General features: G+C 37.4%; 1 protein-coding gene across 4 annotated transcripts; it reads right to left on the bottom strand.

Moving 5' to 3' along the window:
* Positions 1 to 1,747: 1,747 nt before the first annotated feature.
* LOC307130827 (transmembrane 4 L6 family member 1) lies at positions 1,748 to 14,680 on the bottom strand. Of its 4 annotated transcripts, none has more exons than XM_079824047.1 (7): positions 14,476 to 14,680; positions 14,103 to 14,296; positions 13,940 to 14,008; positions 10,407 to 10,552; positions 5,561 to 5,747; positions 2,972 to 3,051; positions 1,749 to 2,523 (listed from the first exon to the last, which is right to left on the bottom strand). In XM_079824047.1, the coding sequence occupies exons 2-6, from the start codon at positions 14,271 to 14,273 to the stop codon at positions 2,974 to 2,976; spliced, it is 651 nt and encodes a 216-aa protein (XP_079680173.1). In that variant the 5' UTR covers positions 14,274 to 14,296; positions 14,476 to 14,680; the 3' UTR covers positions 1,749 to 2,523; positions 2,972 to 2,973. The 4 variants fall into 4 exon arrangements, with proteins under 4 accessions (XP_079680175.1, XP_079680173.1, XP_079680176.1 ...); XM_079824048.1 differs by having other exon boundaries at positions 2,171 to 2,526; XM_079824049.1 differs by lacking the exon at positions 2,972 to 3,051 and having other exon boundaries at positions 1,748 to 2,526.
* Positions 14,681 to 17,871: the final 3,191 nt, after the last annotated feature.

The following is a 17,871-nucleotide window of genomic DNA, read 5'->3' as shown; positions in this document are numbered from 1 at the left end:
AGAGAAGTCGACGGCGCTTCTGGACACTGTTAACATAGGGCTTCCTTTTGGCACAGTAAAGTTTTAACTGGCATTTGTGGATGTAACTACGTATTGTGGTACTTGACAAAGGTTTGCCAAAGTAGTCCTGAGCCCATGTGGTGATATCGCTTATAGATGAATGACGATTCTTGATGCAGTGCCGCCTGAGGGATCGGAGATCACGGTTGTTCAGCTTAGGCTTGCGCCCTTGTCCTTTACGCACTGAAAGTCCTCCAGATTCCTTGAATCTTTTAATTATGTTATGCACTGTTGAATGTGAAATATCCAAATCTCTTCCTATCTTTCTTTGAGGAACATTGTTTTTAAACATTTCAATAATTTTCTCACGTATTTGTTGGCAAACTGGCGATCCTCTGCCCATCTTTGCCCCTAAAGGATTAGACCTTTCTTGGATGCTGCTTTTGTACCAAATCATAATTACAATCACCTGTTGACATCACCTGTTTCAAATCACATCATTATTTAACCATTTTACCTCATTACTAGCCCTAAATTGCTCCTGTCCCAACTTTTTTTGAAATGTATTGCAGGTCTGAATGACAGGAAAGGATGCATATTTACAAATGACATGAAGTTGACCAGACAAAACATTAAATATTTTATCATATATTATATCATATTGTCTACAATGAAATACAAGTCAAAGTAAATTTAGAAATCACTTCTTTTTTTCTTTTTTTTCCGTTTTCCATACTTTCCCAACTTTTTCTGATTTGGGGTTGTATTTTGCTTAAAATATTTTAGTTTGGCAGCTCAGTGAAGCACTTAAAAAAATGTGTTAAGATTTCTATTTTTATATAGTTTAATTGTGCTTCAAATGAAAATGTATTAACCTACACCTTATTCTTGTTTAAAATACATTTTAAAATGAATTACAGGTACAACAAAATGTACTTGCACACTACATTACTTGCATAATAAATGGCTGTGTGGATTCTTTTTTCTACTGCTTGAGCACATGAAGTCATAAAAATAACTTGGGAATTGGAATTACAGTTTTTGTAAGTAATTTCTTGGACCATTTCTGTCATTTAAGCATATGAACTTTCCAGTGTAGACTGTAATGGTGAAATAAATTATGACAGCTATTTACACTCCAGGAACACTGATAACATTTTTATATCTTTTTTTATATCTAATTTCTAATACACTAGAAATGCAATAATGCAATGTTATTGTTTGGCTGCAACTAGCATGTGGTGCAGTTGGTAAAGACAGTACATTTGTACAGAAGGGTCCCGGGTTTGATTCCAGACATCCACAAGATTTGTGAATTGTTCGTATAAAAGGGGTTTCTATGAAATGTCGTTGTAAAGCAAATATTCAATCCTGGTGTATAAATCACTGTAGATTACAAATAAGAATTAATACTTTTGCAATCCTCTCAAGGCACATTTAATCAGATGTAGTGTGTGAAGTGTATTTTAATGACACTTTAAGTTAAAGTAAATTGCACTTTCAGCACATTTAAGTGTTACCGAAAATACAATGGAAGCCTGAGTACAAGGTACTTACAATGTCATTGCAAGCAATTTGGAGTATGTCTTCAGCATACTAATCCTGTGTATAGTGCAGCTCTATCTCACGCGAAGTGTTATTACAATAAAGTTTTCAATATGCCTGAAATGTGTTTTTAATATCACTATTAGTAAAAGAATAGTATGTCCCCAGATAAATGTATGTCCAACACTTTTAAAGTGTAATTCAGTTGCAATTGTAATTTTATTAGAAAACATTTGAAGTGCACATTGAATGTTCTGTTCTGTATATTGCAAAAATTACGATAGATACTCAAGTTGTAGTTAAGTATACTTGGAATAGTTCCACTTTAGCACAACAAAGTATACTTAACACAACTTTAGTTGGACCCCAGCACTACTAAAGTGCATTAAGTACAAAATTAGTTGTTCCAATTTAGCAGACTTTAAGTATACCAATATATAGTGTGCCATAAATACATTTAGCTATACTAAAGTACATACAAATAAATTGTGCTTAAGTATACAATTTGTTATACTTAAAGTAACAAATTGGTAATTATAATTTTCAAAGTCTTATCTAAAATAGTTTGATTGTTGTTGTGTGCTGAATGTTGATGTTGTCACAACAGAGAAAAACGATGATATTATGGTACCATTATCAAAAACTTTTATTTGACACAATGGTACTCTGAGGTTTTTCTGAGTAACTAAGGCAAAGTACACTAACAATAATACAAATTACTAGATTTACACAATTACTGTAAATTCATTAAACTGTTGCATATGAAGTAAAATCAAATAAAAATTGTTAGTAAGTACATTTGTTAGGTTACAGTGTATAGTGGATGTTGTGGACAAAAAATGGAAATGATATTTGTAATGTGAGTAGTGAAGTCTTCATACGTGTGTTTCTGTAGATCTATATAGCTTGTGTTCTACTGTATTACTGTGCAGATCCCACATACTGGAGTGTTTTCTTTGGTTTTCATGCCATCTGCGTCTGCTGAAGCAAAATAAATACATTATTTGTAAGTAGATGTGTAATACCAATATATGTAAGTAACTTTTGAAAGCAATAGCTTAATGTTCTTGGGGTTACACTTTATTCCAATGCTCCACTTTAGACATTCTACTAACTATAAGTAACTTTGCAACTACATGCCAACTAACTATCATTACAGTATTAGTAGACTGTTAAGCTTGGGTGAGGTTTAGTAGAATGAGTTGACATGTTCTTGAAATGTTACCTATAGTCACACTGTAAAACCTAACAGTTAAATGTACTAAATAAAACTTAGATGCACTTAAATATTGACACAATTACCAAAACAAAACTCAAACTGAATGAGTTATTGAAAAGGTGAAGTTCCTAGCATGATAATTGGATAATAATTGTATAATTAAGTGATTAATTAAGTGATGATTGAGCATTAGTGATTAACACCTACTGTCAACAAGCAGAATCACTGAAGGAAAGAGAAACACAAGAACTACAACTGACTTCAGCCACAGCCTTAGATGAAATCAACTGAAGATAAAAAAAAGACATTAAGGCCACATCCACACAAAGCCAGAGCTTTCCCTATCCAATCTTTTTGTTCCAATTGCAACAAAAATTGGAAGATTGTTTACATTCACAGACAGCGATATTACACATTGCAGGAAAGGTAATATTCTAAAACGCATAAAAGGGGCACTTTAAAATGTACAACACTGTGCATATTCTGCGATAAAGAGGCATGCGCACTCTGATGTAAACAGCTCCATGATAGAATGAGTGACGAGAGACATGCTGAATTAAAAAATGCACATTCACTCTGGCTGCAGATGCGGCTTATGGAACAGCAGAAATGCAGCCGTTACACCAATAACACTGTTAACAAAGCAGACTGCCTACTTTCTATTTCTAAACAGTATTTAAATGTTTAATTAAGCAGCCATTCAGATTTTTGTATTCGCAATGGTGTTCATCACAGCACCAAATACTTAAAGGGCCCTATCATACACACAGCGCATTGTGACGCCTGGCGCAACGCAAGTGTTTTTTGCTAGTTTCAGCCGGACGCAGTTCTCATTTTCACGTCCAGCGCCACGTTATTTAAATAGAAAATGCACTCGCGCATCTGTTCACCCATGGGCGTCTGGTGTGAAAACCAGGTGTGTTCAGGAGCATTGTTGGCGTGTTGCTATTGTGAGGAACTGAAAACGACTGACCATTGACCAACACAAACCTGCTCTAAAGTCAATAGCGCAGTATTTTTTGTGTTATTTAAAGGGTGTGTCAGTAATGTGCGACTATAGGCGGTGCACAACGTGCATATACTTATTACACATTATTACACACACAGGGAGCAGTCTTTCTGCTTGCAAATTCCTCCATGTAAATAGCGAATCCTTGGTGCAAGAGCAACTGGCTTTTAAAGGGAACGGGAGATGAGACTCTGATTGGTTTATTGCACGTTAAGGCCAGAACACACCCATGACTCATTAAGAGACGAGGTACAACCCTTTTAGACCATGTGCCGGGCGTTGAACTAGCAAAAGTGGATTCAGACACGCCCTAAGTGCACCTGCGCTCAGATCATTAAAATAGGGCCCAGAGACTTAAAAGGGCATTTATTTTCAAAGTTAAAATTTTTAGCATTTTAATCTGGTCTACAACATACCATATATATTGATTGAAAATGTTCAGATTCTTTATTTATTGTTCAGTCACACTTTACAGTACGGCTCCATTAGTTAACATAAACTGAATGAAACTGAAAAATACTTCTAAAGCATTTTTTTATTTTAGTTAATTCAACATTTAATAGTACATTATTAAAATCAAAAGTTGTAATTGTATTATTTAATGGACCTCAGCTAACAAAAACTAACAATAATAAATAGTAATAACTTCTGTAACAAATGTAGCTGTTGCTCATTGATAATGTTAGTTAATGAGCAGGCATTATTAGGCAGATTCCACACAGAATCTGCGTCTGCAGAATTCCCCAGATTAGTGCCCTTCTTTGAGAAGCATACACAACCTGCGTGTGCGTGATTGTTGGGGGTAGTAGTCTGTGCTGATTGACGTGATTTTTTTTTTGTGAGAGTGATATTTTTTAATGACTAAAATAAAATTGACCATAAATGTCATGTTTTATTGATCATAAAAATCAGCAGAAATTACTTATTTAAAGCTATTAAAAGTAGTTAATTTATTTAATTAGGTAGGTATTTATTTATTTTGCTCTGTTGTTGAATGATATGAAATTGTTTATTTAATGATTTGTGTGCAATACAATCGATAAATCCTTATTTTCTCCCTCTTTTAGTGGATGTACTATAAGAGAGATCTAGCTGTTCTGTTTTTATTTGTATTGTAAACCTTAAATACAATTTAATAAGTGAATATTTTATATTTTATTTGTAATGTTTTTAGTTCCAATACTCGTAGATCTTTTTAACATTTAAAACCTTTCCGCATAATTTCCAAAAATTCTGCGCAGAAATCACAATAAAGTCTGCAGATTCTGTGTCGCCCTCCAAGTTTATTAACATCAACTAGTGAGACCTTACTGTAAAGTGTTTTATCATTCTTGTGCACTTTAATCTGTTTGAAACTTTTTTTGTGTATTGTATGTATGTGCATTGACTATTGTATTTAAATACTGTTCGGTTCTAATATAAGTAAATAAGTGTTTAAACCTGTTATAGTATGACGATACTTTTTTTGCTAATTATTTCAATAATTTCAATATTGTGATAATACCTGTGATAAAAGCTTCAGCAATTATCATAACATGAAAATGTGATACTGTCACATGCCTAGTTTGGGCAAACATCAAAATAAAGTGTTAGATATTAAGCAGACAGTCTACTAATACTCTAATGACTGCTAGTTGACATGTAGTTGCAACGTTACTTATAGTTATTAGAGTGTCTAAAGTGGACTATCAAAATAAACTGTTACCGTTCTTAGGAAGTATAGTAAACACCTTGACAGTTAACACATTTGTACATATAAAGAAATGTATAGAGAGTTAACATGATACCTGATTATTGTTCATGCACGTCCCACAGAGACATCCGATCAGTCCGTTGACTACCTGTGCCAGTAAAAGCACAGCCTCCAGGGTACCAATGCTCAACAGAATTGAAAACAAGACCACGTTCCACAGCACCACATTCTGCGGTCTCTCACACTCCGTCCATAATGTCTGGTTAAACAGGTAACTCTCTCTGAAGAGAGGAGAGCAAAGAGGAAAAAGTCATCTCAAAACTAAGTATCATCAAAGACCTCTTCTAACTGCACAAGGCCGGTGTTTTTCTCATATTCATGCAAGAGTGACGACAAATTCCTGTAATAAAGTAATTTATTCATTAATATTTAATGCAGCAATCACACAACGCAGGTGTGGACAACTGGCGAATAAAGCCGGGTGCACACTGTTCAATTTATAAGTGTCCTTTACGACTTGTCAGACTGTACGAACATGATCCCCGCTGTAAGCCATGTCACACTGTATCTCAGTTGTCATTAATGTCAGACTGTACGGCAGTCAAGACGCGTTAAAAGCAGAAGCATTCGCTGTCTGAAATTGGCCCTCTATACCCTTAAATAGAGCACTATTTGAAGGGACAACCATTTGTAGTGGTGTCCGAAAACATAGTGAACATTATCAAGTGAACTCATTCAATCTCACAATGGACTGCAATAAAGAGTGTACAACCGATGTATGCCCAACGGCTAGATAATACCCATAATGCACTGCGAGAGTCAAGCTCCGAATGAATTCCCGCGTCTGACCAGAAGATGGCGCCTGCAGATGAACTATCCATCCATCCATTTTCCAAACCACTGGTACAATGTGGCTACAGCGTAATATCATATATCATACAGATATAAATTACTTTTTAATTGATTTCTGTCAGGACCACTATCGTCAAAGATAATTGACAATTAGCCTAGCATAGATAAGAGCAGAGAGAGCAGCGATAACCCCCTTAGGGTAAACAGAACAGAACCAATATAAGGTATTGCGATGTTATTAAAGGGGCTATATGCAACTTTTTCCCCAAAATAAACGTAACAATAGCCTTTTTATTTTACCATTTATGACTCAAACATCTCCTGATGAGCATACTGACAGCTTGTCCGCTCACAGTGGGTGCACCTATAAGCCTGTATCCTATTTTTCATATTTTCTGACGGGTTGTTTTTTCCCGCGCTGTCTGCGGATGTGACGTCAAGCGCATTCATGTTAAGCGTTTCAGATCACTCTGCCACCCCCGCTAGTCAGCAAGTAGCCTACACTCACAAGCAGTGCAATGGATTTAACGAATACACAGAAGAGACCCAGGACAACTCGGACACCAACAGTAACTCCACAGAAGACTAAAAAAGTGAAACCCCTGACAAGTGGCCAAAATAGGTTGAAGATTGAGAGAGACCGGCGCCTTGCAAGGACTAGAGTGAACATCGGCTTCGCATTTGAGCCTTGGAGGGAGCTCAGATCTGTGTTGGGAATACGAAATGACCCAGAAATGGGTTATTATATAGCCATGTAAAGCTACATTATATTGTTTGTTGTTTCTATATCTTAACCAAAAATAAGAGGTAAATGAAGATGTAAAGTGTGATGCATTTTATTTCACATAAGACATGTAGTCAATAAATATTGCTAAATAGTATTATGTATATGTGTCTTTCATACTTGGTGATAGTAAGCTACTTGTGTATAATAAGTGGTCAAGGACAGTGCTCAGTCATCAAGGACAGTGCTCAGATTTGTGTTTTTAATATTCTACGAAAGTTTCGGTCTGTGCGCCCTTCATCAGCGTGTAGGCCAATGGCGAAATGGGTTTATTTATTTATTTATTTAATGTATTAATTTTTTGTGTAGTTTATCAGCTACACGTTTGACGTTTTGATAAGAGAACACTTATCTCAAACAATATATTTGACTGTTCTTACCTCTGTAAACATAATGTTGACCTCCTTGCAGCAGATGACTTGTGAAGTGTGCACGTACGAGCGCGCGCTGCGAGAGCGAGCAGAAATGAAGAGCAGTTCTGTTTTTTGGCCACAGGTGTCAGTCGCGAGTTTAAATTTCAGAAAAACGCATATAGCCCCTTTAATGTTCTTAATGACAATCATTTAACGTAACAACATAATTCGAGAAATGAGTCTGATTTGAAGAGGAATATCAGAAGGCTAAATCCTGACTGGACGACAGGGGGAGCTGGGGATGGAGGAGGGTAATTAGCTCCTGAGTAATGCGATAAAGCTGCTGATAATACTGACTGGACTCTAAATAAATATAGATATGATGTGATGAGCGTCGTATTCCTATAGGTAGGAGTGAACCAGCTTAGAGTCAGCCGATGCAAGCTTCATTAACGTTACATGCCAGAACTAACACCACGTTTGATTATTAAATTGTTTAATACATCCTAGTTTCCATGACAGCGTTCAAGATCAATATTTCCATTACTAGTCAAGCTACATTTCAAATGATTATTAAACAGCAAGCACAAAAACGATACAACAGGGGCAGCGTATAGTCCTCAAGTGGACTATATTAGTGGAGTAAAGTAGGGAATAGTGAGTGAGCGGTGGTTTTGAACACAGCCGAACAGCCGATGTCTTTGGAGCAGGTGGTGGTTTGTTGTTGTCTCACTAATTGTGTCATCAGATTCTGGCAGTGTCAGAAGTTTTGAAGCACAGTCCTGCAGTGTGGCTTCTTCTACGACAACCGTCCAATCAAAAGCCAAAATGAGCACAGAACCTGATGACACAATTAGGGAGACAACATCAAACCACCACTGGATCCACAAACACAGTCTTTTCGTGTTTCTCCAGTTTTCTTTTCAAGTAAGTTTTGACGCAAATCAACTAAAGGTTCGAATCCGCCTTTTGCCAAACTCGCTTTACTCCATTTTCCCATCACATATCAGATCGGAAAGGCATTCATTTTAAATAAAAATGAAGAAAACATTTGAAAAGTGGAAATAAAGCATCTAACGTGTGTTTAATAATAATGTATTTATTGGTAAGGGGTAAAAGCAAGTGGGTCCAATATCATTGGTCTTGTCCTACCCACATTCAATGGTTCCGACGCCCACGGACGGCAGCCATTTTGCGCCAGAACGCCCACCACACACCAGATTATTGGTGGAGAGGAGACAGTCAGCCAATCAGCATATGGGGATTATTAGGAGGCCATGATGGACCGAGGCCACTGGGCAAATTTTGGCCAGGATGCCAGGGTTACACCCCTACCCTACCCCTATGTAGATTTTACTATGATAAAAGGATAAAAGAGAAGGCAGAGAAGGGAATATCACGACAGGTAGGACTCATTTACATAGTATTTAATAGTAATATTGAGTGATATATTGAATATTGTCTAAAGAAAGTATAAACTATTGATGTTTTCTTTCTTTGGCTTTGAGGTTTTACTAGTTATGATTAGACTTGAATTGTAATGACTATTATAATAGCATATATGCATATGATGCTGATATTATGCCTTTTAATGAATAAAGAGAAAATGAATAATTTAATTATTGCGTTATATTGAATGTTGTTTAGTTAAAATAAAAAATTAAGCATTCTTTCAATCGTTAGTTTTGTGTTGATTTGTGTTGATGATTTATGACTGCTGTGTGCTTAATGATGATGATATAAGGCTTTTGAATGAATGATGGTAAAAAATACACATAATTTTAATGAATTAAATATGTATTAAATTACAATTACGTTGTTACGGTACTCTTAAAGGGTTAGTTCACCCAAAAATGAAAATTGTGTCATTAATCACTCATGTCGTTGGACACCCGTCAGACCTCCGTTCATCTTCAGACACAAATGAAGATATTTTAGTGTAAATCTGATGTCTCTTTAAGGCCTCCATTGGCACAATGGCACGGTTCACTCTCAAGACCCTTAAAAGACACTAAAGACGTTGTTACAAAGTTCATCTCACTACAGTGGCTCTACAATAACTTTATGGAGTGACGAGAATAGTTTTTGTGCGCAAAAAAACCCTAAATAACGACTTATATAGTGATGACGATTTTAAAACACGGCATCATGAAGCTTCGAAGCGTTATGAATCAGTGAGTCGAATCATGATTCGGATTGCGTGTCAAACCGCCAAACTGCTGAAATTTGGCGATCCAAACTGCTCATTCGACTCAATGATTCATAACGCTTCAAACTGCTGAATCGACTCGCTGATTCATAACGCTTCGAAGCTTCATGAGGCCGTGTTTTGAAATCGTCATCACTATGTAAGTCGTTATTTAGGGTTAATTAAGTAATTAAGTAATTAATGACAGAATTTTCATTTTTGGGTGAACTAAACCTTTAAATGTAGTTTAATGCGCCCTGCAGTGCTATTGGTGTGCTTGGCTCCCAGTGTTTCTGTATTTTGAATGTACTTCTGTTTGTTTATTAAATGTACTCCTCGCACTTAGATCCTGGCCTTTGCCTGCTCACTCTCCAAATGTTACACAGACAAGCAATAGTCATTAAGGACTGTTATAAATCGTATAGTGTGCACCCAGCTTTACTCGCTAGTTGACCGGGAACTTTTTTTTATGAAAACTACTGTGTGTCCGTCCCCTGTGCTGTGACTTGTGTCATTATCAAAGTGCATGATCTATATGGTGCGCCATTGTTTTTGAATGGTACCCTATAATGGGCAAATATATTTAGCTATGCAAATGTGAACGTGTCAATGTGAAAATGACTACTGTATGTTGCAAAGCATGTTACAAAGCAACCGGTACACTTTTTCACTCTTCAACTTGCAGAAAATGACATGACATTTTTGTATTACGTGTTATGTATATACTGTATAAACAAATAATTGTGTGTGTTTTTCAAGTTACTCTGTCGTCCTGTTTAAGAACAGGTAGATAAAGGTCCCGTCTCCCGTGTCACACAGAGGGCCGTCCTGCAGGCCGACGGCAGAGACGATCATGCAGTACAGCGCTCCAGCTACACCCAGCACAGACATCAGCATGGACAGCATCATCTGCAGCACAGGCACACACACATGCATCAGGCCACACATTCACACCGCTGGCTCAGCTGGTGTCACGTCGCTCTTACTCGCTGTGTGCCTGATTTTGTAGCTGGTACAGATGAAATTACTGTTCACATATAAATGCTGAAAGAAATGGCAACTCTTGTACATTTGAGGATATATTCAAGAACTTGTTCTGATAAGTACAAAGAATGAATAAAGCTTTTATTTTGTCCATTGTTTGTCCAAGAATGGCAGTATATTGTCACCTCAATCACTTACAACAATTATTTCATTACCAATAACAAAGCTTTTAATTTTTTTCCCCTTGATATTGACTGGTCAGTGCTATATAACTGACTGCTTATGCAGGAAACTTATCTTTCCTACATTACTGTGCTTGTGATTTGTCCTTCCACTATCTATATGATTACAACTCTAACCATGTTCATTCGTTTACACAGTAAAATCCAACAGTTGTTCTAACTAAATTTACTTAATGTCTTAGCTTATTTGTAAAAATCTAGTAATCTATATTATTCACATACTTTGCCTTGTTACTCAGAAAACCATTAATCTTTAATCTTAAATCTTAAAGATAAGATTAATTGATTGGGTTGAATTGAGAGAGCATCACATAAAATTGACCTTTTCCTGGACCGTTCCCACCTGGTGGAATGACCTGCCTATCTCAATTCGTGCGGCCGAGTCTGTAGCCATTTTCAAAAAACGTCTAAAGACACATCTTTTCCAGCAACACCTGACCGATCGAGAATAGCACTTATCATTCTATTCATTGTCTGTCTGTCTAATTTATAAAAATAAAAAAATAAATAAAAAATTATGTGCTAGATTAACTGAGACTTGTTACAGCACTTGCATATTGCTGATATTGTTGCCCTTAGACTGCTCTAGCTGCTTCTATTGCCCTCATTTGTAAGTCGCTTTGGATAAAAGCGTCTGCTAAATGACTAAATGTAAATGTAAACTGACATAATCCTAAAATGTTTTTGTTTGAACTCACCATTATGGTGATCAGTGTTTGGGAACTTGGAACTTCTATGATTGTAATTCTCTTCCTATTAAAGGAATACACTAGCCTGGGAAAACCCAGACAACTTCCGGCAAATTTAGATTTGCTCTGCAAGTAGTCTGGCAAAGAGTCCATTCAAACCCATTTCTAAACCCTAGCAATCGCAGCACCAATTAGAAACGTTGGGGCGGGCTTTACACGATGACGACAGCGCAGCGACGTTGAAGCAGATTTGCCGCTGCCGTGGAGCATCACTCGTTCGAATCAGCTATCGCGTCTGTTTTAAGCAATTTAAACTTCTCCTTTTCGTTAAAACCCGAGCAAAGAACAACACAAGAAGCCTTTATATCTAAAAAAGATGTTATCGCTGTCTTACCGACTGGATTCGGCAAATGTCTGATACCAGCTTGGCCCTTTGGTGGCTAAACGAATGGGTCCTTAGCGAGAGTCCTCTGGTAGTGTTAATGTTTTACAAAATATAGTTTTAAGTCCTTTTCAGGAGTGAATGAAGTTGTTTAAAGCTCAAATCTGTGGTTTATTTATAAAGAGAGCGCCTTTTTTTAAAATTTTATCTGCCGTTTTCGGAGTTGTGAGTTCCAGTGGTTCAGCGGCGCTCAATCGATCATTGAGCCCACGAGAGGCGCCTTTCCTCGGCCAGTCCTTCTGCCGTCTGCCGCTGGCTCTGATGTCCCTGTAGTGGTTAAACCGTCTCGTCTTGTGTAGATCTAACGGCTGATCTTTGCTCTCATTAATCTATAATTTGTTCCTAGACAGATCGTTTTGTCTGAGGGCAAAGTGAAGTTTCATAACTTTATATTTTTAAGATATTAAACTTTACCGTTGTAGTCTCCTAGCGCTGACTTTGACTGAATTGCTTTATTTATTGTATCGGTTCTTATACCTTTTACTTATACTTTTATAATTGCTATTGATGATCACACATAAACTGACATTTAACAAAAAGAGACTGGGTTGTGTTTTGTGTCATATTTAATTTATTACAGTGATAATCATAGCCTATATTATGTGTGTGTGTGTGTGTGTGTGTGTGTGTGTGTGTTTTTTTATGTAAATGAAAAGAGGCTGGGTTTTTTATATTTCGTTTTGTTATAAACATGCATTGAAGATAATATGCATTGCCTGCACTACATATACAAATATATACTGAGTGATACTGTCAAGAGCATAGTAGGCGGACTAGTGTCCTCCCGTCCTCGGGAGTTCGTTCTCCGGAGTCAAACTTGGTAAGTCACGGACGCAAGTCAGAAGTTTGCGTACGAAATATGTCATAAAACACCACTGCCTCATTTCATAAAAAAAATAAAAATTAAACATAATAATAATAATAATAATAATAATAGCCACACGAATGTGTTTCAGGCAACGCATAGCTAGGCCTACATTGATTATCTTATATATTTATAATAAACCAAAGTATAAAACACCCTGCCTCTTTTCGTTTACATTTAAAAAAAATAATATATTAAACATTAATATGTGGTTTAGGTAAGGTGACCAGATTTCTGAAATGGAAACCGGGGACATTTCCTATTTGAGAACACAAGTACAGACAAGAACGCATCTTGAGAAACGGCCAGTCAGATGTTTCTCCGTCGCTCTGCATACGTCATCTCCCTCATCGCTCTGATTGGTTTTAGGTCTATCCAATTGCGCCGAGAGGCATTTGAGCGACGCCCGTTGGTGACGCCCCTTTGGAAATGATTTGTCTATGAAGCTTTGCCAGACCATAACTCAGTTACTACTGAGAATGGTCTGGTTTTAACCAGGCTAGGAATACACCACTTTTTTGGAAAATAGGCAAATTTTCCAGCTCCCCTAGAGTTAAACAGTTGAGTTTGACCGTTTTCGAATCCATTCAGCCGATCTCCGGGTCTGGCGGTAGCACTTTTAGCATAGATCATTGAATATGATTAGACCATTAGCATGTCGCTGATATTTTTCCTATTTAAAACTTGACTCTTCTGTAGTTACATCGTGTACTAAGACCAACGGAAAATGAAAAGTTGTGATTTTCTATGCCGATATGACTAGGAATTAGGAGAGCTGTCAGTCAATACATAGGGGAATCAAAGTAGCGTGCGATACTTATTTGAAAAAGCACCTCCGATATTTTGCGTTATTTTACTAGTTACTTGAAAAAGTAATCTGATGGCGTAACTCAAGTTACTTGTCGTTCTGAACAACTTGCAAGTGACTATAGTATAAGCTAAACATGAATAAAGATGATGCAGCTACAGAATAGATTTGGCAAACGCACATGCTGCTTACACACAGAAGAAGTGCCTCCAATAGCTCATCAGAGATCTGAACTTTGTGTAAGCATGCAGAGAGCAGTTACTAACCCCACATCTGTTTGCACAGCAGCTCCCCTCAAGCCCTGCCGCCCTTATCACTGAAGCAGGCAAAAACACCTGAAACACAGACACAAATCACACTCTAGAATAAAGTACATGGATGGACACTTGCTTCTTTTTCTTTCAGATACCATTAAAGCTTCAGACTCACCAACAGTCCTCCCCCGATGACCCCGGGAAAGAACCAGATCTTTTCTGTGATTTCCTCGGTCCTCCACACCTCACCATTGGGAAAAAACAGTAAGATGTTTCCAACTATGGCTAAGAGACAGAGTGGAAAGAGAAGGTCTCCGGTGCATTTAGCACACTTTCCCGTACACATGATGACCGGATTTGGGTTTGTTGCTTAATCGGGGTAAAGAGAATTTTCTTGTTTAAAATCACGAACCAGAAGAGACATGCTATATGAATGATAAGCAACATCCCCTTCATTGTTAAAGGCTTTTAAAAGCCATTTTCATTACAGCATTGTGCAGGATCATACAAACTACTGCTACAATATAAACAAAAATATCATATTTTACCTGTTTCCTTGAGTTCTCCTGTTCTACCTTTCTCCACTTGTTGACTTCAGTGTGGACAAGAGACAGATTGTTCTAATAGTTCCTGTTAAGGCTAATAATTGTCAAGTAGTTTGTGAAAAGTAGACAAAACCCAGGAAAGTGTTCAGTATCACGAGACCACTAAAGGTAATGCAAGCAAACGCATGTATGACACACACAGGCATCTGACCTGTCCCTGCGGTCAATGACCCTGCTTTCAAAGAAAGAAAAAAAAATCAGTGTCAGTCACACAAATCAAAATGTATATCGTTTTTGAAAGTAATGCTTGACAAAATTTCCAGAAACTTAAAGGGATAGTTCACCCAAAAACGAAATGTTTATGTTTATATGCTTACCATCAGGCCATCCAAGATAGGTGTCTTTGTTTCTTCAGTTGAACACAAATGAAGATTTTTAACAGTGTGATAGTCGTATAATGATGTCAATGGGGATATTTTAGAGTATGAGAGCAATGAGAGTAAAAACACACAGACATACGAATCCTTATTAAACCATGCGGCTCGTGGCGACACATTGATGTCTTAAGACACGAAACCATCGGTTTCTGCGAGAAACCAACAGTATTTGTTATTTTTTTACCTCTTATCAGACGAATGCCATCTAGTTTTCCCAGCGCCATAACTTCCGGTGAATAAGGTCAAAATACTGGCACGATCATAGATATATATACGTAGATGCCTCATTCGACCGATCCGCGCAGGCACTAATGAGGAATCTATGGATATATCTATGATCGCGCCAGTATTTTGACCTTATTCGGAAGTGATGGCGCGGGGACGGCTGATGCAGAGCTGAAATAAAAAATTAAATAAATGTTTAATTTTGGATATTTTTCTTACACAAATGCATCGATTCGCTTCAGAAGGCCTTTATTAACACCCCAGAGCCGTGTGGAGCAGTTATATGACGGACAGATGCATTTTTTATGGACTTCAAAAACAGAGCAACTATTACTGCTATTATAATGCTTGGATTAGCCAGAACATTTTTAATATAACTCTGATTTTATTTGTCTGAAAGAAGAATGTCATACACACCTCGGATGACTTGAGGGTGAGGAAATCATGGGCGAATTTTCATTTTTGGGTGAACTATCCCTTTAAGTGTATTGTACTTGTTAAGTATAATGAATTAGATCTGCATTATAAATAAAATGTTTGCAGAATAGAAAAAATATAACTTACATCCTAAATCTTGTTTTCTCCTGCCAATACTATTAATTTTGCTGTGTGTTGCCATGCAGCACATGCGTCCCAAGCAAGAGCCCGGACAGCTCAGTCGGTAGAGCATCATTTCTATCCCTGAAATGATGAAATGATCCGGTTCAGAGCGGACACTGGCGCACTTTTGGCTGCCGTTTCTCCAGCCATATTTAGTTTGTTTATTATTTTAATTCATTTGAACTTTTCTGAATCATTTGAACTCCTTTGAGTTCTTGTGTGTGACCAGTAAAGGGAAAAGAACATGGAGGCAGCAGGCTAATGCAAATGCTTAAGGGTTTATTGCCACAGAATAAGGTTACAAAAGTAAAGCAAATGTTAACCTAACTGAGGTAAACCAAAGTATAAGAGGGGAAAAAAAGAAACCCCAAAACACAAACAAAAACTTATACAATAAACAGAAGTCACTGTATTTGCCTCTAAAAAAATACTACAAAGGTCTAGGGACTACAGGACCTGTTCTCTCACTACTCTTACTCTCTGGCTGCGTCCAAAACCTGCAAAATGCTACTTTCAGAGGACACATTTCAAGGCAGGAAGGCACCAAGGCACATCCGAATCTAATGTTAGCTTCACTTCATGTCTCCTGAGATACCTTCATCTGATCGAGTTTTGAAGGCAGCATAGATGTATCCTTCACTGCCTTTGATATCCCACAATCCTGTGACAGTTGAGCTGGAGAAAAAAGATGACGTCTGAAAGTTGCGTTTGCTGGTCAGTTTGTGTGTAAATATACGTTTTTACCAACATTTTTTACTACTGATGTAATTTCTAGCGCGGAATTACTAATGTAGTAGTTCAATATTTGGTTAGTTCTCACCAAAGCTCTCTCTAGTTTGATCATTAAACGGTTACACTGCCTAAGAAGTCTGTCAGAAATTAGTTCCGCGAGCCATTGTCTGATAAGGCTGTGAGTCAGCTGCCTGGGTTTTCAGATATAGCCAACCTCTCTCTCTCTCTCTCTCTCTCTCTCTCTCTCTCTCTCTCTCTCTCTCTCTCTCTCTCTCTCTCTCTCTCTCTCTCTCTCTCTCTCTCTCTCTCTCTCTCTCTCTCTCTCTCTGATTTTTATGCATGCCGCCACCTACTGTACCAGGGTGTGTAACTTCAGAGCTTCATACTTAACTCTTCTCCGGCCTTCGTTTGGGAATTACACTCTCCACAGACCCCAGGCAACAAAATATAATTTTGTAACAAAACAAATTGGGTGTCACTTTTACTCGGGACATGCTAGCTGGCAACATAGGATTCCATTCATTATGCTAAGCAAAGCTAGCGGCGACCCTGCCAAACTAAAACAATGCATGCACTGAGACAAAAATGCATTTGCCCACATATCTAAATGTAGGAAAGAAGTTGAAAAAGCCCTATTTCTAAAAACGGTGGAGTGTTCCTTTAGGCATGAATTAATGCATATTAGTGCACTTGTATTGTAAAGTGTCACCACTTTTTCTCCAACAACACAGGGATTTTAATGGATTCTCTTTTCCCAGTCATCTATTTAATCATTGACCAAACGTCATTCGGATCTATGTCTCTACCAATAGATGAACAGAACTGCCTCCATGCAGCCTTCTTTGAGGACTTAATTATTTTCCGTGCCACAGCTTTCTTTCTTTGGTAATCATTCAGATTGTCTTGGTTCAAATGTTTCCTTAAAACTCTAAATGCACAATTTCTTTCTTTTATTGCATTTTTACACTCATTATTCCACCATGGAAGCCATTTTCTTTTTCCATGTAATATGCTTTTTGATATACTATTTGATGCAGCATTAATAATCAAGAACTTCACTGCATCTGCACAGTTATCTGCATCCCCTTCCAACGATATGGTTTCGGAAGCTTTAGGAAAACACCATCTATCTCTCTATTCTGTAACCTTCCTGGACATTTAGTTCAAAATGAATTGTGCATAAGTTACTCAATACTTTCCATTCAAATGAATTACTCATATTTCCAGAGACTAAAGTAAGATCTAGGCATGATACTGCATTTCTTGTAATGTCTACCCTAGTACCACTTCCATCATTAAGACAAACAAGTGATCTCTCATCCATTAATTCTTCAACTACTTCTCCATTTGTATCTGCATGTTGCAAAACCAAGAAAGAGAAGCACCTGAAATACCCACATCTGAG

This window comes from Gobio gobio, assembly GCF_949357685.1.
Source record: "Gobio gobio genome assembly, chromosome: 8".
Classification (NCBI taxonomy): Eukaryota; Metazoa; Chordata; class Actinopteri; order Cypriniformes; family Gobionidae; genus Gobio; species Gobio gobio.
This window is presented reverse-complemented; position numbering and strand designations above follow the sequence as displayed.

Excerpts from the sequence above, each read along its gene's own strand:
- LOC307130827 (XM_079824047.1), bottom strand. The coding sequence starts at position 14,273 with ATGTGTACGGGAAAGTGTGCTAAATGCACCGGAGACCTTCTCTTTCCA. Across the intron at positions 14,009-14,102 it reads TCATCGGGGGAGGACTGTTG|GTGTTTTTGCCTGCTTCAGT; the intron begins GTGAGTCTGAAG and ends TCTGTGTTTCAG. Across the intron at positions 5,748-10,406 it reads TTCTTAAACAGGACGACAGA|AGAGAGTTACCTGTTTAACC; the intron begins GTAACTTGAAAA and ends TCCTCTCTTCAG.